The sequence below is a fragment of the Centruroides sculpturatus genome, unplaced genomic scaffold, assembly GCF_000671375.1.
Source record: "Centruroides sculpturatus isolate CEXI.00-Female unplaced genomic scaffold, Cexi_2.0 scaffold63, whole genome shotgun sequence".
Classification (NCBI taxonomy): Eukaryota; Metazoa; Arthropoda; class Arachnida; order Scorpiones; family Buthidae; genus Centruroides; species Centruroides sculpturatus.
Genome location: NW_019384640.1, coordinates 111,584 through 138,155, shown reverse-complemented (window position 1 = coordinate 138,155; position 26,572 = coordinate 111,584). Strand labels below are relative to the sequence as shown.

Here is a 26,572-nt window from a genome sequence, read left to right as displayed (position 1 = left end):
ACTCTTTGGTGCTGTTTCAAGATCTAGCCAAGTCACTCAATCTCATTGAACTGCTGCCACAACCTCAAACACTGTAGGATGGACATTTGATTCCCTTGCAACCCAGGGTCGAGACTTGCTTGGCTTTCGGTATTCCTACAGCTCTTCGTTGTATTGAGTCAGATGCACACCTGTGAGGCACAGGAAAAGAATTTGCGTGCAATAGAAAGCTTCTTGTGGGTCATTGCAGAATTCTACTGGTAAATTCCAACCAGGCAATATTGTCAGTGGTATATTTAGGCAAATGCACTGGAACACTATTCTGAAAAATTTTTTACTGGATAGGTGTCTTAACAGATATAAATACAGGAAAATTATCAAAAACTGAAAGATCTTTTTAGACTGCAAATAAAATATTAATTTTATTCTGAAAGTCATTGAAACATTAACAGTTATATCAAAGCAATTCTTTCGTGGCTTTAGACCCTAGTCACTGTATTAAGTCATTTTTGAGTTGTCTGTTTCTGTCTCTTGCTAAGGAGTTTGTATGACATGCTACAGTAAAGCCACTTTTCATATTTACTATGTCTTTTGTTTTTACTTGTGATGAAATATCCAAATAATTTTGTATATGGGAGACCTATTTTACTCATTCTTTAAACAGCCTAACTGTTGTGATAACAAGCTGGTGAGTGAAACATCTTATACTAAATATCACTTTTGGATAGCTGTTGTAATGTTATATGTATGTCTTGTCTCTTTAATCCGACATTAAGTTTGGTAGACTATCATTACAGCTTTCAGGTTAGACACTTCTTTTATTGTTTCCACATATGCATTTCAGACTTATATAAATGTTAAGTCCCTCTTCAGTGCAATACTATGGTTCTGTCTCCTAAAACCACAGTGTACAATGTACAGTGTACAATGGTGTAATTTTCACCATTAATACGGAAAACCTGTTTTCTTGATCCACATGTTTTCAATATTCTTCTAAATATCACTTTTGGATATTTGAGGTGTTTTTAATGGCTGTATTTTAAAATCTTTCCAATGTTACCCATTGTACACCATGGTTTTAGGAGACAGAACCATAGTATTGCACTGAAGAGGGACTTAACATTTATATAAGTCCGAAATGCATATGTGGAAACAAATATGTGGAAGTGTCTAACCTGAAAGCTGTAATGATAGTCTACCGAACTTAACGTCAGATTAAAGAGACAAGACATACATAGAATCTTATACTAAGTTTAATTCAAATGTAAGTTTTACAACCATAAGTACACTTATTAAACATCTTTTAATAGTCAGATGTTTCCTGAAATTTTGAATATATGCAATGATACACATGTGGGTTATTTGTTGAACTTTAGAAAAAATTTAATAATATTTACAATATTTTTAACGATTGTGAACTATTACAAGTAAATTGAAAAAAGCAGGGCTGTGGAGTCGGAGTCGTGGAGTTTTGATGTTTTAGCAGGAGTCGTAGTCGGAGTCGTCAAAAAATCCGCCAACTCCGACTCCTATTTACTTACCAGCTTGTTATGTATATAAAACGGAAAAGTATTGGAATCGTGTCAAATTTGACCCTCCAAGTTTTTTATTTTTTTGCAAATCCACACGTTTGGAGACCTCCCGAACCCCCTCAAAAAAGTCAATAAAGGGGAAAAATTCGCGCGCGCGTGTGTTGGCGTCTAATTTGTTTAATTTCTTTATTTTCTGTTCTGAGATATTAAACAATATCTCAGAACGGGTAAAGTTTAAGAAACGAAATGTGGCACTGTGGCTTGCATATAAAGGGGCATTAATACTATTAAATTTTGGTTCTTAATTAAAGGTGGACAGGGTGAAGACATAAAAGTGGCCATGTGTCATATCTCTTAATGAATATTTTACTCGTTTTTAGCGTTCAAAATTTAAAAAAATAAAATAAAACTCGTCTTTACCCTCAAAGTACGCTTTTTTGTCATTTTATAATAGTACAGTAGAACCCGTTAAGATGTTGTCGCTTAAGATGTTAGAATGTATATGGGGACACGATTTAGTTCAACCACTTTGACTTAAATAACTAACTCCTGTGTTAAACCATCCGACTCGTATTCTGACCACTCTGACCACAGAAATTATTAGGCTTCAAACAGGGTGAACGAAATCATGCCCCCCGCACACAGTCTAACATCCACACATATAGAAAAAACCTCAAATCTTTTGCATATCTCAAAATTTCAAGGTGTCCCGAGTCCAAAAATGTAAAAATTTGGGAGGGGTCATTTTTTGACCGAGTGCTACACTTTTCCTCTGTTATACAGGCCTATAACAGCTGGAAAAGTAAAAACTATCGAATAAATATTTATATATTACTTAGAGAAGTCTTTTAGCTTTGGAATAAAAAGTTTCTACGCTCTATCTTTATTACAACTCTATTTATTGAATATTTTATTCTGATGTCACGTGATGACATCAGAATTTCCGGGTCTCTTTCGGTAACAAGTCTGCCCCTAGTCGGAGTCGGATGGTAAAAAACAGTCGGAGTTGGAGTCGGTAGATTTTTACGCGACTCCACAGCCCTGGAAAAAAGTACAACTTGAACCTCTTAGGCCTAACAGACAAACAAAAACCAGTGTTTTCCTAATTGGTAACCACAGCAGGAAGATAACCTCTATTATCATCAATGAATCATAATTAATATTCTAGTATTACTTAACTGTGTTGGGTACCATGGGTCAGTCTGACCTCATGCAAATAAATGTTGATTGTTGTTTATATTCTCACATAATTTACATTGAAAAATGTCAGAAGTAAACAATATCATTTAGGTTTTATGATTATAAATATTTTAAAATTGATTATTGTTAGTTATTAAATGACACAAAATTCAACCCCCTCCCAGGCCAGTTCTTTTTTCCAGAAAGACACAAAATTGTTAAAATTTCAAATGAAATAAAAACATGTTAGAGAAATTATTTATTTAAGTTCAAAAATTTATGAATTATTTAAATAAAGTTTCATAATCTCTACAGATGATTTTACTGTGATTACCACAAATGCTTATTTCTTTTTTGTACCGGCTGCTTGTCTTACCATCTCTATTGCCGAGATGTGAACGACATCTTGATCTTTTAGTCCCTTTTTCCAGTTGTGCTGAACCTACTGGAACTTGACTGTATTAACTCTATAGTAATGCAACACGCGTCTGACAATGCTCGATAATATACAAATTTATTAAGTAAAAAAATTTTACAATAGTGAGAAACTAATAGTTTGTACCAGAATATAAACACAATTAGGCCCAGAGTGCAAGAACTAACAAAGTCGCTCAAAATAAGTAATTAATATCTAGTTCTAGTTTTTAAGTGCCATGTAACAAAAAGATACCATGGTGTCAGTTTTTATACATTTTGAAGTCATACAAACATTTCTTTATTGGTTTAGGATATTTAAGTCTCCTTCCATTAGTATGTGTATACACAGGTGATCTGAATCGAGACACAATAATCATATCGCATGATTCCTTGTCAGAAACAAACTGAAAAAAGTGTTATTTTTTTTTATTATTATTAGATGTGGCATTCCAGAACTACTTTCATCAAAAGATTTATGACGTCACTTCCAGTCATTCAGAATTTTAGCTCTAAAAAACACCAAAGTATCCCTTAGGTTTCTCTGTGGTGTTCGTCACATGGCCTGATAGATTACCCAATCTGAATACTGTAGACTTATTATTATGGGGGCAGGGTGATCAGAATCAACCATGCAATTATCATACCACACGATACCGACATGGAATCGTGTGGTATGATAATTGCGTGGTTGATTCTGATCACCCTGTATATTCTTGAGGCAGCAAAAGAAAATACATATAGCAATGAACCTGAAAAATTAAATTTTTATTTTATGGCACTTTAAAAGTGTCTGGGTCAAAATGACCACATAGTAACTGACATGGGTTAATAATTCATTGTTGCTCTCCACGTGTACTTAAAGTTTCCACTATGTGCTTTACATCATGCTTCATATTTTCTTCTTTTCTTCATATTTTTTTCTTATTAGGCAAAACAGAAACACTTGATTTTGCCTAATAAGAAATACAAATCCTAAATAAAGCTGAGTTAAATTTTTGTTAAAATCAAGCTGTTTGTCATATTCAGGTTTGTGATGTATGCTAATGTTTATTTCACGTGGTTGAGAAATTATGCTAGTGTCGTCGACACTAAAGCCTTGATTTCAATTGCAAGTTTCCAGTTAATACAGAAACAACCCAAAAAGCATTTTTCTAGTGGCTTGCCATACCACTAAGGAACATTTTTCTTTGGATAGCTAATAAAGTGATTATATCTGATGTCAGAACAATAGAATCTTACTATTCACCACATTCAAGTGTGACAGTGAATCTAATTGGCCAACATATTAGCATCCGACCGTCTCCTTTGCATAGACACAAATACTACTACTATCAACAGAATAAATTTCTATATCTTTGTCACTGAACGTTTGCCTCTGGCACTTGCCGCCGCCGCCGCCACCACCGGAAAATTGCAGGTGGAATGTAAGCTTACTGTAATTATGTGTTTGTGCCAATTTGGTGCTAGTTTTTTCTCCTTTCATAAAAATAACCTGCTTGGAGGAAAAAGTTATTTTAAATACTATCTCTGACAATATCTACATCAGTATGAGTTTAAATCAGGGCTTCTTAAACTTTTTTAATTCACGACCCCATTTATGATTATATTTTTTGGGTCACGAAAAAAATCACAAAGATATATACAAATTTGCAAAAACAATAATGGTGTACTACCACAGTTCACTCTTGTGTTACAATGGAACAGGGACAACTGAATACACTGAAAAGCGACAATACTACACCAGTTCACACTACAATCAGTGTTGCTGAATCATTGTCTCGCTGCACCAGAAGTGACACAAAGCACAACACACGAAACCTATGACACAAAGCAGGCCATTTTCAAACTCTCACAAATTATTTTCAATATTTTGCATTAAAATCTCACAACCCCAAGATTTCACTAAACGACCCCAAATGGGGTCGTGACCCATAGTTTAAGAAGCCCTGGTTTATATAATCTGTATTGTATTGTACATGTAATTGCGAGATACATTTAGGTGAAAGTTATTTGCATGGAGCTTGATCGGCACAAAGTTTCAATTTACAGTCATTAAGAATATAAACAGAAAATTCAGGACTTCTAACAGTGATAGGGTCCATTTGGCATATTGATCAATGGAATATCTATGCATGTGTTCTCATTTTATTAATTTTTAAGTTTGAAATAAACCTTTACTTCTAATTTAATTTTTATATAACTCATAGTTTTTACATTAACTTGCCTTTATAACACACACAAGAATATAGTTACTAATGAACATTAATTAAAAAACCATTATTATAAAGCTTTGCATATAGCATATTTTTCCCCTAGGTGACTAGGAATGATTCTATAACCAAGCCCTTTCTGCACTGCCAAAAAAGAGAAATATCCATTGCAATGTCAGCCAGGTTTTCATAGGTTGACAAGTAGGCAACTTAATTTACCTTTTCTTGCACAATATGTCTTTTGTACAATAAAACAATGATGGGAAGCTTTGAATGATTATCTGATCTAAACGTTGCAATTTAGAAATTTTATTTTTGTTAAAAATTGAACTGTTATAAGTTTCAGAGTAGGAACCATTAAGTGTACACTGCAATTGTAGGTTAAAAAAAAAAATGTTTTTGGCAAACATGCAGGTTAGACTTTTTTCATTTGGTTAAAAAACAGGTCTGACATCATTGTGCTTTCTTACTTTCTGCATATTGTAAAGGTAATAGTTCTGTATAGGTCTTGGCATTGTGGAAACAATTGGAAAAATCTTTATAATCTCAATAATAACCTTAGCAGTTTTTACCACCTTTTCATGTTTGCTCCCAAAAGAAGAATTACACAATACTTTCGTAACACAAATTACTTTTTCGACATTATTGTTTTGTCCGGAAGACAGTTAAAAAATAAGATTGACTTGTCCTCACTGAAAATGTCACCCAGGTTACAGTTTCTTCAAACTTTTTACTTTGCACAATCTTCCTCTTGCACTTTCCCACAGGTTTTATTGAAAATTATTCTTAGTGTTCATTCATAAATTCATCCAGCTACCTGCTGCTTACTTTGAATTCGGTTACATCCCAGCTGTTATCCAATTGTATGGCTTTTTTCTATTCGTTTCAGACTTATATATTCATACCACATATTCATTTTGGACTTATATAAGTTTTTTATCAAAGGAATATTCTTGCAGAAATGATTTTGGTACACATGCTTTCTTTTCTATTTTGTCTGATTATGTTGTTCATTGAAGCTTTTCAAAATCCTCTCCTTTTTTTTCAGATATGTCAAGAGAGTACTTGATGGAAAATCTGATTCTTTTTGCTTTTTTCCGCAGTCTTTATTATAGATTAAATTTTTTCTCCCTTTGACAAAATCTTGTTTTCTACCTACTTTAAATGAAAATCATCAATATAACAATTAACTGATCACTCTCAATTATGAAAATGTTGACATGCAATTTAAACTTTACATTGAAATTTATACAATAGGAATGCTTAGCTCCAAATAAGAATGTACAGTATACAGTACAGTTCAGTACAATACATATAGACAAACTCATAAGTCTGATTGTAATTTCACAACTTTATGAAAGCCAATGCTTTCATTGGCTTTGTCATTCCACTGCAGTTTTTCCCAGAGGATATGCCCACATACTGGGTCCTAAACAATGGAACAAAAAGGCTTTGAGTCCCAAATAACTCAAAGACGGCACCAAAGTTTGTACGCGACTATGGCTGTAAAGAATACAAAACAGCAAAAAATTTGTTCACGTGCAGTCGAGCAATGACCCAAAGTTCAGGTTACATAAATTTATCGTCTGTGAGTTTTGTGCAGAATGATGTTTCCGGGCATACATTGAGATGTGTATTATGGTGTATGTACTGATATTCATTGCAGAGCAAGTGGAGTATTTTGTTTAGTAAAAAGTTTCCTTACTGTTTATGACAAGTGCACATGGGGTGGGCATACATTTACTGCCACAAGTAAGGTAAATAATAATTATTACTGTGTTATTTACTAAAATTGGAGATGACAATGGAGTAGAATTTAGAAAATTTCTGGGAGATGTTTAACATCACAGGGATGTGGGATTGGATAAAAACAATATCAGGAAAACACAACAGAGAAAAACTAATTGGCATTACTTTACTTTCTACCTCCACATTTTCTATATCATTCTCTATGCAAACTTACATGTAAAGATTGATTGCAACGACATATTTAAAACAGTTTTGTTGTAATAATAATAATAATATAATAATAATATAAAACAAATGTCTATTATGTTGTTTTGTGCACTGCAATTTTTTCCTTGGGCTTTTTCTCTTTAAATTCTATTTGGTCACAATACCATGCCAAGTGGATTTTGGCTCTAATATGTTATTTGTAAATCTGATACAAAATAGATTTCTTACCAAAATAACTTATGTATATAATGTGACTTTGCTAAAGCTTTGGTATCACACATCCAAGAATCTTACTGTTAGTGTCTTGAAAATGGTGTGCCATGGAAAATTATTTAAATACTTTCATTTTGACTACCATATACTATATTTACATTTCAGTACTAGCCTACCATACCCGTCAACTAATGTGGCAGGTACAAGTCTAAACCAGAATTTCGAGCCGCGGCCAACTTCTTCAAAATATATGGTATCGTCTTTCAGAGTAGCACCGAAAGATGCCACATGCAAGTACTTAGCATGGGAACGGTCTGGGGTTTGAGTCCTTCAGCGATTTGGTCGGCCTGTGGTTACCATCAGGAGGAATTCTCAATACAAGATCCAGTTAAATGAAAACATAGTCTCTGATATTATTAAGACTTTATTAGAAAAGTGAATCTCTTCTAGAAATCATGTTAGAAGAAATATTCTGTACATCATTTATAAACAAAGTAGTGAAAAATATACTGTACATTATAGCGATCAACACAAAATAGTTAAATAAAAGTTCCAATCGAGCCGTTGGATTGTTTGGTAAAGTTAAAATTCAATACCGGAATATAACGGGTGAAATTCCCAAATATATTAATAAATAAGAAAAAAAACCATTACGACTCTATAAATATTTGCACGAGAGAATGCAACACAAATATTGTGCAAAAATCATAAGATAAAGGATTTTTACCTTATCTCTTGTAAATATCTTACATAATATACAGAAATGGGAATATTTAAATCCTCGCCAGAATGGCGAAGAATCTGAAAATTGTTTAAGTGCTATCGATTTCATTGCTTAATTATAATTTACTTTGTGTTTGATGACATTAATAATATGATAAAAACTTTTAGCAGATGGATTATTTGCTATTTACACACAAATTTAGTGGATGAATAGCTTCTATTTACACAGTTTTTCTTCTACTACTCACAAAAGAAATCATGAAGATGTAAATTATTAGAAAGAAAATTTGACATTTTTTCTTTCTTTCTACGTAATTTTTTTTTCACAATTATTCTGGCAATTAAGGAATACGTATGGATTCTTGTCGGACAGTTCGAGCGTCACTCACGCAAAATACCGAGGCCTTCGATATATTGCATATTTAACGAAAGGAAATTCGGTTTTGCAGAAGAAAATTTAAATTAATTTATATTCAATTGTTTTAATAAATAAATGTTTGAACTCGAGTTATTACTTACGTTTCTACTATTGTTTTCTTCGAATGCTACCAACAGTCGATGGCATTTAATACACAAATGACTACTTTAAAGGTACGAGGACGAGACGAAATACTTAATTTGTCATAAGAAAACGCAGTAAATTCTAAAATTGAAAGAAAATAATTTGGCACTAACGCACTAAGAAACGTTTAAGATTTTAGAAACTGCGGTTTTATGGATATAGAACGGAAACTAGAGCATCGTTTTACCTGGTTAGTGTCGAGAATCCAATTTCGTTACTTTGTTCAGATACCCTACTAACGTATTAATTATAGTAAACATTTGGCAGTGTTTATTAAACTAATTAGAAAGTTCTTATCTTATGCACTGTGTAAGTAAGGATGCTAACGCAATGTAAATGTTAGTAACGGGAGAAAACACTAGCTAACACTACTACACGAACCGTGTAGAAGATCGAGGAGAAACATTCTGCCAATTTTAATACTTTGCGCTAAAACAAATTTACCGCACGTAAGTAGTTTCGAGTGAGGCAAAAATCTCACTGCCACCGGAAAAAATAATGGACAACCCAAAAGTCGTCGGGCGTTTCGAAATTTTAGTCCAGTTTAATTGGAATTTTTCGAATAATTGCTTACGCTGGAATATATTAAAAGTATTTAAACTAAGCACGGGGAAAAAGAACCGAATAAACTAATTTACACAAAATTTACAAGTAATTACTTAATGTGTGCACGTGACTCAAAGAATCACTAATTAACCAGCAAGTAATAAATTAAGTATATCTTTGCTTTAAGTACTCAATTTTTGTATAATTAGTACAAAGTATTACGTTTCCGGAATGCATTTTAAATATTAATAATTATTTTTATCACAAAACTCGGTACGGACACTCCTTTAATCTGGAAAAGATTACAGGGGGACCTTGAAATTCCTGTAGCCATGTATGGTGTTCTTCTTTACATTATTTACACTGCACTCGTCGGTGGTGTTACCAAAATTTTGTGATAGTATATTTTACTTCAATTTAACCCTTAGCTTTGGCTTCTTTAATAAGAGAGACGAGTGTCAGTGGTGTTGTCAAACGTTTAAGTTTCTAGCAATATACGATATACTGTACTTTAGACACACGGGAGGCACGTAGTTAGTGGATTAGAGGTGTCGACAAATTATTAAGCGAGACCACGGTTGGTCCGGCAAGTCTCCGGAACCAAAGGTGCGGGAAATTGGGTGGCGTACCCGTAACAAAAAGAAAATTTAACAAAAAATATTCTATGAGAATTTCGGCATTCTTTCTTGCAAAGTACGATTTTAATACAGCAAAACGATTACCGCGTTGTTTAAAATTAAACTCGAAAGTGGCCAATCTTATTTTAAGCACTAATCATTTATAAATAACTTTTATGGCACGCGTTACGAAGAAAGGTTTTTTTTGTCACTTGGATTTTGAATGGAAGAATCAAACTTTCTACACAGAGTAGATTACATTTCGCCATATTTTTAAATACGTCTAACAATACCTAAAGCCAAAGTGAGCAATGTCCATTGCAACTTTCAGTCGATGTACGGAAATCTTTGAATGCCCATTTTGATGGGTGATAAATAACACAAATTGCCTAGTGCAGCAAACTTCTTAGATTGCTATTTTGATGGATAAAATGTGTGTGAATTTATACGAGGAGGAGTCTGCCTTCTGTTAATCAAAAATTATATAATCTACAAAATAGTAATGACGACACCTTTACGCACATCTATTCTGGATGGCCGATAACAAAGATACTCGAATAAGCCACCGTTACATAATACATAACCTAATCTATCTACAAGTACTAATGTCTGTCTTTTCGGCCATTCGAAGCAAAAATTTTTTCCAATTTTGTGTAAATTTATTCATTTTATTTATTTATTCGAGTCACATATTCGCCGGTATGTATTATTTACCCTTCTAAATATGTTTGCTTCTCGTCTGTGATTAATATATCTTGATGTGGCCTAATTGATTCCGCTGAGAACATGATCATCATAGTACTAATTAACAGCATTACAAGTAATATATACAATTAAACTTTATACTTGTGCGTTAAAAAACCAGCTGGTCTTTTCTTCTACAATCTGTTAATTCGGAGGTAAGATAATCATATAAGTGTAAGCTAAAATGATCTGTAAGGAATTTTTTTGCTAAAATTTTTATAAATATATCTAAATTAAATAGGTAAATGTGCATTTTCAGAGTAACGATCGTCGTTATGAGCAAGATCATCATATTATCTTCATGTACATGCTCCAGAATTTTCTGCTTATAGGTGCAATTTACATGTCTGATAATTATTTAAATATGTATTTGACAATTAACTTTATATTATATAATTTTAGTCATCTACACGAACACGAACTGGTTGGACCGAAGGACTGTAGAGTCCGAAATGAATTTCCAATGTTAATAAAAGCGTATATTTTTTGGATCTGATCTCTGACTCAGTTTTTATCACTCGACCTGCAAGGTTTAATAATAAGTCTGAAAAAATTATCCAAATTTAGGCCACATCAAGATGTACTATTTACGTGCAATACTTTCCGGTGTAGGGCATCTCAGAGACAAATACAGGCAACTTATTTTTCTAATAAATTGGAACTCGTAAAAAATAAAAACATTTTTAAAAATGTAATTCTGTTTTAAAGAATAAAATTTGACAAAGATTCCTCTCTTAATACACAGATGCAACGGGATAATTTGTAAGAAATGGTGCTGCTCTCGCAAATAGGCCGCACCAGTGAATGTGTGACTACAATCGGTTTCCAATACGGAAAGGGCATTCCTTCGTGTCTTGGCTTTGTTTTAGACAAGGTGTCGTTAACGCACGAGTATTGTTTCAAAATATTTAACGATGAAAAGTTCTCTTTGGCACTACGTTTACTTAACATCGTGGACGAGAGGGGGGTCTATTTCGAACAGTCTATTCATTAAGAACGCAACGATTGAAATATCCGGGAAGTTTTAGGTGTACTGGCAAAAAGCACTAACGATTCCAATAATCTTAATTTACACATAAATCTAGCATTTTATAGTACGAATACAAATCGAGTATTAAAATTTTTGCTTGGCCATTCACGATTCAAGTTTTTAATATAAGTTTCATTTAATAAACCTGATTATAAGTTGGGAATGTTTAATGTACAGTACAATGGTTAGGAAACGATCCGTTAAAATTCTAATTTTTCGAGCATCGAGCCTCAAAGATCACACAACAACAATCACTGGTAAAGTTTTTAATTTACGAGTGATCCGGAAAGCTATAATTTATTTTGATTGGCATTTGACACAATTAATTGATCTAGAAAGTAAAATTCCTACCGAAATCTCATACAAACAAAATAGAAATCCTGTCTAAAGAATCTGCAAGAGTACACTTTTCACCATTGAAATCCTGCTCTAATTATTGCACTGTTTGAGATTACACGGGAAGCTGTCGATTTGGAATCTGACTAATTAGCATAGGTAAACATTAAATTGTCAAACCGTATTAAAATTTTCATGAAATTCGCCACGAGCAACGTACAAAGAAACTGTCGGCAATAAGATATCGAGTCGGATTTTTTTGTAAACACCGAACTTTTCAAGAATCCGACATCCATAATTAGAATTTAATAATTTAGGTATCAAAATAATAAATGTAATTTGTTTTCGAATGACCGCATATTGTTGTCCGGGAACAAATTTTATAAAGAATTTGAAAGATTGAGAAAAGGTACAAAGAGGTTAAAATTTATTCGTTCAGAGACAAAATCAATAATATGAAAATTTTCATTTTCAAAATCGTCGACTTAATTTCTGAAAATTTAATATTGGTCCCAAGATTAATATTTGCCTTTCAAATCTCAGGAATTTTTGATTGGAAAGATTTTTTAATAAGGTCATGCAATGAAAAAATGAATATAAACTAAGTAATTTTACAGATTATTTCACTAACGGTACAAATTATAACCTTGTTTTATTGGAGGGTGACTAAATTATGTGATTAGTTTATCTAGACGGTCACTAATGTATGTTTTTGTCGAAGGATGTTAAATTTTAACTGTTGACTTCATTCGACGTATTAAATTTTAGCTATTTTCTCCGAATATAATTGTTTTTGCTGTTCCGATAAAACATTTGGCAGTGACCAACGTGCCAATCGACTAGCACAAAAGAAAATATACGTATGAACACTTAATATCGTTCTAAAAACAGTTGATACAATACTTTTTGTGTTTCTTAACAGATTATTGTAACATGTTAAATCAGAGTTAACATTCTGAATGAATGGCAAACTTTTTCCATTAACGTCATTATGTAATTATGACAATTACGACGGTAACATCCATCCGAAAAGTGTAAATAATCATCGACGAATGGGAACGAACTAAAGCTCCAAATTGTACGAAAAAGAATTTTTGCAAATAAGTGCTCGTTTGCCAAACTAATTGCAAAAATTAAATTTGAATATTTGCAAGTTAAACGAAGAGTATACAAGAAACAAAGATACCTTTTTAGAAGACAAATGTCAGAGATCACCGTCGACCACTCACACAAAAGTTATAATACAAAATACATTATCTGCAAATCTGCAACGAAGCTTATTACTTGATTACCGTGCAAATTGAAGTTTATTGTTTGACCAATTGTTCTGCAAGAGAAATAAATAATTGTAGGTTCTATTTACGGGAATCTATTCTTCCCTTCTTTCGGACAATAATTACGATTCATTCTATACAATTTAAAATACATTAACAGATTGCAATGTATTCTCGAATATACCCATAGCGAAAATTCAATTCGATTCAAAAATAAAAACAAATAAGAAAACATCAGTCGATGAGACTACAGATTACACTAGAATTATGAATATTAATAATTTAAGGTTTACGTTGGAGAGAAAACAATCCGCTGGATATTGATATTTTGAATTTGACACTATTGCCGAAACTTCTTCATCGATAATTTCTTCCTCTCTTGCTACTTCTGCTTGACTAACATTAAATAAATTGGATTTTGAACTATCTGCATTTGGTGTCAACTCTTCTTCCGACTATTATCCATAGAATTTATTTCTATATTCACATCGACTTCGGAACTGCCAGTAATAGAGTTAACTGACACATTTCCTTGATTTTTTCTAGATGAAGCTTCTAAAGAATCAATCATAGAAGCTTCCTCTGGTTTGGCTTCTATGGCAACATCTAAAGGTGGACTTTCTCCTACCTTGGTTGCAGATGGCAAAGAGACTAGCCCTGAATCAGGTTGTGTACTAGTTGTAGAAGTTTCTAAAGGACTTAATTTATTAGAGGGAGATACATCTAAATCACAAACTGTAGAAGGACTCCATATGTAACCATGCTCTTTTGTTTGACATTTTGTTAAAGCTTCATTAACTACTGAAGTAGGACTAGCAGGAGTAAATGGCAGAGAAGCAGATTCTCTATGGACATTTGAAGCTGAAAAGCCATGTTTACCACCCATAATTTGACATGGCTTTGGTAATTGGCATTGGGGTACTTCTTCGCATGCTCCTTCAATTAAATCTAAAGAAACTCTTGCACATTCTACTAATATGTCATGTAATATCCATTTTTTTCCATCTCGTTGTTGTCAGCTCTGTTTCTTTTGATGCTGTTACTAATAATGGATGTAATCTTACTCGTTCTAACATTGGCTTAATAGTTTCAGCGAAGACGTGAAAACTTTCTTGATTTTGATCACGACGGCCATAATAGGAACTCAAGTAAGCGAGAAAATTACAAGGATACATGGCATACAGACGGTGAAATAATGCGTAAACACTAACTTGAAGATGTAGAATAAAAATTTCAGGTATATTGCCAGGTTTTTTTGTACTCCAAGATGCTAAGTGTGAGAATGATTCGAAAATTTCTTGAAGGTGAGAACCAATAAGTGAAGGTATTACAGGTAATAATGTGACAATAATAAGAACAGCACTCACTAAGTTTGTTATGGTAGTATCTGTCTTGAGAATATTAATTAAATTGTGCATTATATGATGTTGAGTGATTTTATGTAACCAAGAAGGATGTCTACAAACAATATATCCCAAGAGAGTAAGAGCATCATACCTTGAATTACCTTTTAAACAGTCTGCCAGCTTATCAAACAAATGCTTATCATGTGGTTCTCTAACACCCACAATAATTTCTAAACACTGCTGTGATTGCATAGCTAAAAAGTAATCTACTAGGCCATGTAACAACCATGCTTCTTTAGTGTTATTCAGTTGTTCATGTATCAACATTTTAATTTCTTCCACCACATGATTGTCATTTGTCTCCAGTAAAGAGAGCAACTCCACAACTTCTATATGATGAGTTCCGCTCTTTGCTTGCTCTTTCTTCTCTCCCCGATGATACATAATGAAAGTTATTTTAATAACTGCACCAATTGTCACATCCCTTGAATCCTTAACTTCCCGTCAATCAGATGATCCTTGTCTAATCCTTGAGCGGATTGTTTTCTCTCTGACGTAGTCTAACTCCGACTTTAGTCTAACTCCGTTCTAGAGATTACAGATATATAAATTCAGTCTGTCTACAAATTTTTGAAAATTGCAACCCAATTGGTAGGGATCGCAAAATGTTTGTGATAATTGTGTGACAGTTTAAAGCTTTGTCCCGTGTCTTCTACGGTATAAAATGCAAATTAATTTTTTGGTTTTCAAATGAATATTTCTATAATACAGTACATGGTTACTTACTCCCATTTAGCTTTTGATTATTCGAAATGAATCTCTGATGTCCTAAAATGTCATTATTTGATTGGTGTTTGCAATTAGAAATTGGGAGAGGAGGCCAGCTTAGCCTCAAAAACCATTGTATCTTAGCAAACTTGCGGACTTCCACGCCATTTAGCATTTTATTACTTATTTTAGAAATTCTGTTTTATATAGAATACATTCCAACATTTTAAAAGATAAGAAAAAGAAAAGCAATATCTCTCAAAGACACTCTAATAAAAAAATTCTCACAATCAGATTTATTTGGAAAATATTTTTAAAAATAAAAATGGTCTTCGATTATGATAAATATCACAAAATGCAATTAGAAACATCATTAGAATCTTGTCTTTCCCTTAATGAGTATATATGACAATCACAAAAATAATCCTAATAAGAAAAACTAGTGAATGTCCCTTTTAAATAATTTGGTAATTACAATTTTAATTTTATTATTAATTTAATAATAAGTAGTAAGAATTTCTTTAAGAGAAAACATTTATGGGAAAAAAAAGGAATTTAATTAATATTTAAAGTTAAATGACTAATTATTGTAATTAAATTACAGCATAAATGTTTTAATTATTTAATGCATTAATATTAAATTATATTTTATGTACATTATCAATTGGTGTATGTTCAATGCCCAAAATATAATTTGCAAATGAGTAAGCAAGGCTTCCAGTAGTAGTGGATAAAATGGTCTTATCCAGTTCAATATACAAAAAAGTAAATGTGTGACCATTTCAATTTAAATTTTCACAAGAAAAAATAGGTCATTTTGAATTTATTTTTAATTAATTAAATTATTTTTTGTAAGGAAACTCCTCTAATGTAAAATCTTATCCAAATTGCTTTTCTAGAGTAAATCTTTTCAAAAATTCTCCTGTTTTTGGAGTTAAACGTTATCCAGTGAATCAACTGGAGAAAAAGTTTTGTCTGAAATCAACTGGAGAAACAAGTGTATGTATACTCCAGAAGTGTAAAGTTTTTGAAAATTTTTTGCTCCAAGAAAAAATAATTTAGGTTAGATTTTAAATTTTGTTTACATGCTTGGTAATTCTAACTACCATACTACTGAATTTATAATCAAATATTTCTAGAATAATTGTTAACTGTATCAAATTTTGTATTTAAGGTATTTAATGCTGAATGTTTTCAAGTGTCATTCAAAATCAACTTTATAATTCTGTTGTGATCATTAATTTTTTTAAATTTTCTATTTATAACTTTTGCTCCAATACGTAGACACTTATTTTTGAAATCTTATGACCTAAAATTTTATTGGATTTAACTATTATAGAGAGGAATTTTAAATTTGAGTTTAGAAAATTTCTAAAACATGCTAAATTTCCAAAATGATCAAATTAACTCAAATTTTTGATCATTTTCCTGTAAAGTACAAGAGAAATCTTACAGCCAGAAAATAGTCATTTGTATACCATAACATTATTACATATTTGAAAAAATCAATTTATAATCAACTTAGAGTAGAAGACTGATAACCTATTAAAAATCTTTTTTTGATAAGATTTCCTTCCTTTAATATCAATAAAAAGGATCATTTGCAGCACCACAAATTTAAATCAATGCTCTTAAACAACGGTGGGCAACCCCCGGCCCGCGGGCCAGCTACGGCCCGCGAAGAGTTTCTATCCGGCCCGCGAGATGTTTAGAAGAAATTATAAATAAATATTTTTCGATGTAATTCTTCTAGTTTAAATTGAATATTATTTTCTGAAGTGTTGCGGCAGCAATGACAGGAAAAAATAAGGGAGTTATTTCCTTATTCAAACAAAAAATGGGAGAACAGAATGTTTCTAAATTATTTATATCTCATCGCATCATCCATCAAGAAAATCTACGTGCAAAAGCTATGCAATTAGAAAATGTAATGTCTGTCGTATCCAACTACATAGTGCTGTTTTTATTGTGTTTAAAGTCACTTAGATTTTACAAATAGGTGAGCCGTTCACAGCCCGCACACGCATTTGTAAAATCTAAGTGACTCATACAACATGGAATTCATATAAAACGGAATAATCAACTGTGTTATAGTGGGATCGACTGTAGTAATTAATTTCTTTTTATTTATTTATTTCATATTTGCAGACTAAAAATTTACAGGTCACAAGGTGTCAATTAACTACTATGGCCCGCGGAAAAAAAGTAAAATTTATTCTGGCCCATGTTATAAAAAAGGTTGCCCACCCTTGCTCTTAAACATCAATTCTATTTAAATCAAAACATTTACTTGAATAATACTTGAGGTTTTAGGGATATTCTATACTTTAAATAATTTCATTTAAACCATTAATTTGTAAGAATGTATATTTGAAAATGGAAGAGATTCTAAAAATCATAATGGCATTTGGTAATCTAATCGTAATAAATGGCATTTAATTTAATATTGATTTATATTCAATTTTTGAAGTTAAAATATTCAAATTAAAGTTCCATTAATGAATATGGCACTTGAAATAAAGAAATTGTTCATTAATCTAACTTGTCTTTCAATATTGCACCAATGTTTTATCTCGATCTTTCTCTTCATAAAACAAAGTTTCTTATTTCCACTTATTTCATTGGAAAATAAGTTATATAAATACATCAGTCGTTACTTTGAGTTTGCTATAGAAGATTAAAAAAGTGTGAATGGATTTTTGTTTAAAGAACTCTTAAGATAATTAGCTTAATTTACAAATTTGAAGTTTGAATTTTTCTACACATTTAATGATTAAAATTTGGTAAATCAATTCTAAAAATTTGATAAGATCATCATAAATCATTATTGAACATAATGTTTTGATTACAACAAATCTCATTTCAAATTCTTCTACAAGTTATTTAATTTGCAAAAACATGATATATACAGCATATTTTAAACAACATTATTAAGAAACCTAAAAAATATTTTTTAAATTTTAAATAAAATATGCTGATAAATTTCTAATGGCACTATTAATATAACAGCATTAGAACATTATGTTTATATTCTGTAAGAAGATGAGATTCATGCCATACAGTAAAACCAGAATTGAAAGTCCACAGGCTATGGTTGTCTTAATTTTATCTATTATGCCTGACCTAATCTGCAACAGAGTTAATCAGAATGAGGGAGATATGGGAATGGCAATTGGCATTCAATTTAAACTACTCATGATAACATTTAACAACTCAAAACTGATTCAAATTCAACTTCATAATGTGCATTTGTAATATGAACAATAGCATATACTGGCATTTCTCAACACACATGCAGCAACAAAGAAATGCCTCTGCTGTATTGCAAAAATATTAAATATTTTTAAAATTTTGAATAAGCTTCTTTTTTTTAAATTCCATTTATCTTTCATCTTTTAACTACAGATCAACTGAGAGGAGGAGGTATTCACTAAAATGCCAACTGTTACAAAATTTGCAGAATCGGCAAACACCCTCACAAAAGTGGCATGCATCTATGTGTCTGCCAGCATACCAACTCTTTGGAGCTTCTATTAACGTTGCAGTTTACTGGCTTAAGAACCGATACTAGCTCTTTACGCATTGATTCAAATAGTCTTTATTTTCATAGTACATTTATACAATTGTGAGTTTTCCTCTCGGTAAGTTTAACTTTTGTATTATCAAAATTTGTTTTTAAATCAATCATAATTTATTTTAAATTTTAAGCAGATAATAAAATGGACAAGTTTTTTATTAGAAAATAATTTTATATGTTTCTATTTTAAAAATTATGGAATTTAATGTTGCAAGAATATAACTAAATTCAAAGTGTGTTGCTAGTCTGAAAAGGTTGGGAAACACTGGTATACTAAATATACTACTAAATTTGACAAATCATGAAAATTTTTGTATTAATCTGTTTAAATTTTCATAAACTCTGGATTGGAAATATTATTACAGTATTACTTTAAAAGATTATCAGTCTTCTAATGTAATTCCTTATGTTATTGGTAAGAGCAAAATTTATCATCCAGTTGAACTGAAAATATTTCATTTTTTTCTGCAGCTATGTTTGAAAATGTCTGGTCTAAATAATTTATTAATTGTCTCAAATGTATATATTATGTATGAATTTCTCTCAACTGATATGTTTTCTGACATGAATTCTAATTAGGATTCTAAAATATTCAGAATTAAAACAATTTTCTCATAGAAAAAGTGTTATCACATTTACTTAAATTGAAAATCAGATTTTTTATTTATTATTATTTACATAAGAGGAATTAATTTATTAGTTCCCTACATTTAAATTGAATGGACGAAATCAAAATTATGAAATTAGTATTTCAAATAAATAATCACCTAAATTTTATTTTAAAAATTATTTATAAAATGTGCTTATAAGACTTGGCCATTACTAATTTCAAATAATCAAATTTAAAAGAACAATTTTTGCAACATTTATTTAGTACAGCCTAATAAATAATTGTGTAATTTGGAATTTATAAACAGGTATCTAAACTAGTTACTTTTGATTTATATCTATTGAAATTTTCTAGTCAAATGTTCAAGTATACCTAAGTTTTAAAATTTTGTTTTATATTCTATTCATTTATATGATTTATGTTCAATTATTAGAATTATAAAGAAATTCAAAGTTAAGATGTTAAGAAGTAAGTGTGTCTTTCAAATAAATATCTTAAAATATATACATACACACACACGACTTAATAATTTAAGTTCAACAGCAGTATTCAAAGAGAACAAAAAAATTTCTCATTTTTCAATTTATATAAAGTTTAAAATATTTTATCATAGTTTTTGAATTACAATAAAATAGAACGTGTGTGAAACAATCTGCCAAACATCAGATATCATTATTATATCGTGAAAATTACAATGTTCAAAGACATTTTGCAAATGCTATAGTTCAAGAAAAATCGAGCAAGGTTGTTAATGTATTATGTTGAGTTTTGTAAATTCAATGATTAATCAAGTACTATAATGTTTTAAGTTTTCCTCTTAACAAATGATATGAAAAAATTCTAGCATAAATATGTTTCATGAGATTAGTAGATGATTAATCAGTGAAATATAACATTTTGACATCAACCTTCATATATAGAAAAAGGTAATAATAGTATTTTAACTGTAATTTTTGAGTTTCTTAAATGATCTTAGAGTAAGTAGGACAATATTTCAGAAAAAAAAATTCAATTTTAAGTAAAAGTGAATTTCTCTCTTGAAATATTAATTAATTAATACTTAATCATCATGAAAGATTTAAAAATTTATGTTAATTTATTTAACTTTAAATTTATTTAGTTTCAATGTATCAAATTTCTATGAACTAAAGTTTTTGTAATTTTTGTTCATTTTGCTGTGCCAGAATATTTTTATAAAGTTTTTTCATATAGAGGAAAATTTCCATTTTAAAAACAGTTTAATGAATTTTGTGATAACTAAAACAGAAACTACAAACATTTTCTATTACTAAATTATATTATAGGGTTTCAAAAATTTGATACTTTTCTTTAAACTACAATGATAAAGAGTAAACATTCTGAATGTATGTATATAAAGTTCATATTAGAATATTCTAGAATTTTAAAATGGTAATTTAATAATTTTTAAAATTCTCTATTTCAAATTTTTATGATTTAATTAAAAATTCTTGATGAAAAAATGAAATTTTGAAAAGATATAAAGTGGTTTTCTATTCGTAAGTAGTCTTTAAATACTGCTGCTAACTATTTAACTATATTACTAAATTATTAATTAAATAAAAATACGGTAATAAATTATGCTTTTGTTTTGTATGTATCGTTCATTTAAATAAAAAGTATTTCTTTTTTCCCGACAACACTTGATAATAGCTCCTTTGTTAATGCCATCGAGGCGATTCACTTACTGTATCTCTTCATTGCATTCAGAGTATCGCAACGATTCATTTGACTTCTTTAAAAACAGCTCACTGTCGATCAAATGATCACATAGGCAGAATGATCACAGATTTAAAAGTACATTTGTGAGAGGATGTTGTACAAATGAGAAGAGAAAAACCAAGTTGGGCTTCCTGGTGACTTAACACTTACTATTTACAGTATGAAATCAATCTTCTTTGTGATCTTTTATGTGATTCACTGCAGTCTTTTTAGATGGTAGTCCAATTACTATTTCTTGATCTTTTAAATCCCAAACAATAGTGGCATGAAATGCCATGTTGGCAAAACATATTACATATTCACAAAGAGAAAACCAGCTGAAAGCTGAAACAAAATGAAATGTTTTAGAAAATATTTATTTTTATAAAATTTAAAGCATAAATTGTTCATATATAGAAATAAATTTCATTTTCTAATATAAATATTGATCATATAAAATAATGGATGCAATAATATTAATTATACCCTTAAAATTCAAAATACTCTCAGCATAAAATAGGAAATATTATATATCTTACAAAAGAGTTGTTCTTTTGAGCTTGACATCAAAAACTTTTAAATATTAGACAATTTTTCCATTTATTATTGTATTAATATTAACAAGTTAACAAAAAATTGTATTATACATATGAAAGTCAAAAATTATCCTCATTTTTGTCTTAACACATTGTTAGGTTTGTCACACTACCTTCTGTGCATGAATGTTTACACTTAATACTACTGTGGTCACATTATCAAAGTTTAACCTTGATAGCACCATTTTTCTTGTTTCTGTTTCAGTGTAAATATGGCCACTCTGCTAACAGTGTGTACTAAGGAGAAACAAAAAGCAGTGATCTGATTTCTCTGGTTGGAAGGTGTATCATGGGCTGAAATTCATCAGAGACTTACACACACAATATGGGAACAGTGCTCTACCACACAGAAGTGTGTATGAGTGGATTGAGAAGTTTAAAAGTGGGCAGATAAGCGTAATGCACGAAGAAGAGCAGAACACCTATCAATCTCCACCACTGACAAGATGACAAGATGATTCAGCAAGCTCAAGAAATGGTATTGGCAAACTGACAAGTTACCATTGACAATGTAGTGTGTTCTCTGCAGATTAGTCATGATTCTGCCTATCAAGTCATCCATGATGAGCTCAGCTTCCATAAAGTCTGTGTGAGATGGGTGTCAAGAGAGCTTATACCAAAGCATAAGTGCAAATGTATTGAGATCTGTCAACATTTACTCGACTGCTACAACAATGAAGACAAAGCATTTGTCAGTCACAGGAGATGAAACACGGGTCCATAACTATGAGCCAGAATCCAAAAAGTAAAGTATGGAGTGGAAACATCCAAGATTTCCAACAAAGAAGAAATTCAAGACTCAGCCTTCCATGGGAAAGGTGATGCCAAACATTTTTTGGGACACACAAGGGCCTATACTGGAAGACTGCCTGGAAAAGGACATACAATTAACAGCGCAAGATACAGTGATTTGCTGGCCAACAATATGAAGGCAGCAATTCACACCAAATTTTCAGGCCTATTGTTGAAAAAATTGTTGTTGCTGCATGACAATGCACGTCCACACACAGCCAGCCTGACCATTGAAACCATTACCCATTTGGATTGGAATACCCTGCCTATAGCCCCATCTAACTATCATCTTTTTGAACCACTCAAAGATGCTTTAAGAGGTCGTCAACTTTCTATGGACAAAGAAGTGTGGGAAGCTGCATATAAATGGTTAGGTGACCAACTGAAATCTTCTTCTTGGAGGGAATACACAAGCTTGTAGACTGTTGGACCAAGTGCATTGAAAAAAGCTATGTAGAAAAATGACACACTTGTTCAATCCTTACATTTGTATAAATAAATTGAAAAAAAATAAAGTGCGGATAATTTTTTACTTTCCCTCAATTTATAATATTAATGCAATTGGTGCGTAACCCGGCCTTGTAAATTTCAAGTGCCTCAAGGTTTTGTAGGTGTTCTACACGGTGAGACAGTTTAATCAGTTTGGCCTCATGTAGTCAGCTCTTGAAATTTACAAGGCCGGGTTACGCACCAATTGCATTAACTCTAAGGATGCTGGTAATTTGTCACATGCTTGGAAATTCTGCTATGAAGGAACAGGCAATGACCACAATAGTAGTTAGAAGCCATACCCCTATGTTGTGTATTGATATATGTCACTATAGGAGTGTATGTAGCACATTTATGTCATTATATGTAAGTCAACGTATGTAGCACATATATGTCATTATAGGAACGTATTTTCACATTTAACATGTCGTTGCCATGGCAATGCACACGCTTAACTTTTTATTCTTTTAAATTACGTTGGTAAAGTTCCATTTTTTGAAAATAATTTCAGAATTTTTGTTCTATGCATTCACACGTTCGAATATAACTGGTTTTTTAAACCTGAAGAAGACCGAATGTACGGTTGAAAACGTTAGTTTGCTATTAAATGTTTATTACTGGAGTTATAAGGTTTAGGAGTGTTAATTTATACATTCTCCAGTATACGCATAAGAAGATTTGAAATATGACTAATAAAAATTTTTTAAAATATGTACACAACTTTCCATAGTATGACTGGAGATGAACTGCAAAAATTTTAAATGTTGTAACACACAAACTAACTAATGACTGAGATGACAAAATTTACAATGCTGTGTTAAAGTTCACTACAGTTGGAGGTAACATACTTGTGCCACACTTATGATAGATTAATGTTTTCTTTACTGTTAATCATTAATACAACCTCCCTTGAATATTGCTTTATAAATTTTGATAGCCGAAAAAGATCTCTGAAAGTGATTGAAAATGTTTGTTTTTTCCAATAAACAGACCTGTTGGAACCAGTACGGAAGGTGTCAGAATGTTTATTCTAAAAATTTAAATAATCCTAACTGTTAATTTTAAGTTCTATTTTTAATTTTTTAATTTTCTTTTATATAAAAGTTTTTAGAATTTAGAATGAATTTAGAATAATTTACATTTAAAAATGTAAATTATTCTAAATTCAATTGTCATTTGTTTTGTTCTATTCTATAAATTATTCTAAGTTCTTCATAAAGAGCTGATAGACTAAATAGGTCTGAAAGCATCACTTTTTGAATAAATTTATTGGTTTCCTCAACTTTTTGTGTGTGTTGAATTTTAAATTTCCCTTATCTAATAAGTAATGTGTATGTTACAGGAGAAAGAATAAAAATTTATGTTGTGAATGTATTAATTAAGTGTTTAAAAGTTATGTATATGTTACTGCGAATGACCAATATTTGGCGAATGTCAACATTCTCTGGTGAATGTCAGCATTCACACAGTTGTTTCGTGTATGTATGAAATATTTGCTAAATATCATTATTTCTCACTTACACTGGCAAATGTCAACATTCAGCATGCACTGATGGTGAATGTTAAATAAAAATATTTTTATTATGTTAAGACAAAAATGCAACTTTTTAATATGTCAAAAAAGGAAAAACTTAAGTAACAGCACATTCTAAATCATTAAAGAAAATAATACAATAATAAACTTACACATAAATTATGTGATTAATGTTATACAATCTTATTTGTTGTAACAACTTAAACTGTTATGGCACTTTGAATTGCACAAGAGTCCCTTGCTTTTACAACTGCATTTATTCGTGGAACACTTCTTTTTGCAATGACAGCGTGTATAGTCTTGCCCTCCACTTTTCAAATTACCTGCAGTTGCTTCTCTCAGCGATATTCCTTGAAAAGAAATCTCATGTATGGAAAGTAACTTTTCTTTACAAATTATAAACTGATTATGTTATTACGTGATTACAAACTGATCTGTTAATGGTATCTTTATTCGGATATTACCAACGACCCCTCTCATCCTCCATCACTCGATGCGACAAATCGATCCCCACTCCACGAGATCAAAAGAACAAAAACGCCATCCGGTGACAAAGTGGGCAGTTTCCACCAAACTGTTGCCGGGAAAAGAGGTACTGTACAACTTTGTCCTATCTCCACAAAGTATTTGGCAACAGACTATCGCCTCTCTGTCGACATCGGCTTCTCAGGTGTCGTTTCAACCTCCACCAAAGCTTGTCTGTGCTTGTCAACATACACCGGCGATTGTTCAAATATATAATAATATAACCAAATATTCAGTCTTTCACCAATGTATTTTGTATGTGTCAACATTCACCAGAGAATATCAACATTCTCTAATTTCAGTCTTTCACAGTAACATATATATCTCTTATTTTCATAACAATATCTCAATATATGTATATATATGTACTGTACAGTACAGTGAAATCTCCATAAATGGACATCTCTACTTAACAGATATTTTTACAATCCCTAGATTCAAATAGGACATCTATTATATTTACCTCTAAATAAAAGACACTCTAAAATAATGGATGCAGTCATCCATAACCAACCTTACAAAAATGCAATATTCTGCCTTCAAAAGAATTAATTATGCATGAAATATTTTAAAACAAAAACAAAAAATGAGTTCAAATACTCTTTCAGACAATAAATTTTGACTGTAGGCATCAAATAAAGACTGGCTTAAAATAGGAATATGGGAGAAGGGCAGGTTACAAGAAGTTGAATAATAGTCTTTATCTGTTAGAGAAGTTTAATCTGATTAACTTTTCAATCACCATATGTTGTTAATATATTAATGTTATTAAATTTCTGTCTTATTGTTAGAATTAAGCTTATGATACCAAACCTATAAATTTTTCCGAAGTTATTCATTCATTTGACAAGAACCACAGTATAGTATTAATAAAAAAGAAACTTAAAATCATAAATGACATCATAAACGTAAGAAAACCAAATATCTTCCCACACCTTAAAGTGGTTGCCTTTGTAATATGATCTTCGAACATTCACCAAACAAACACTGTTCTTGTAACTGTTTTAATAGCTTTGTGGTGGCTAAAGCATAATTTTTAATAAATCAGTTACTGAAAAAAGCAAGATGTTTGAAAAGTCACACCTACTTGATAACTACAAAGCAGACAAATTCCTATATTGATTTTTATTTGTTAGATCATAAACAACGTTATAAATGTAACAATTCTGAATATGTTCCCTACCCCTTGAATTGGATAGCAAATCATCTTTGTTACTCGACATTCAAATGAGATTCAATTGAAATGAGAATTTTACAGCTGAAAAAATAAATAATATATTGCATATATACATGGTATG

At 31.1% G+C, this 26,572-nt stretch overlaps 1 protein-coding gene and 1 pseudogene across 2 annotated transcripts in view; both read right to left on the bottom strand.

The window, feature by feature from the left end:
- Positions 1-7,716: 7,716 nt before the first annotated feature.
- Positions 7,717-15,932, bottom strand: LOC111625966 (annotated as a pseudogene).
- A 2,873-nt stretch (positions 15,933-18,805) lies between these two features.
- Positions 18,806-26,572, bottom strand: part of LOC111625967 (post-GPI attachment to proteins factor 2-like) — a 39,152-nt gene continuing 31,385 nt past the window's right edge. For both annotated transcript variants that reach the window (XM_023369223.1, XM_023369224.1), the window contains one exon: positions 18,806-21,683. In XM_023369223.1, the coding sequence (XP_023224991.1) occupies positions 21,526-21,683 (158 nt within the window). In that variant the 3' untranslated portion in view covers positions 18,806-21,525. The remainder of the gene's footprint in view (positions 21,684-26,572) is intronic.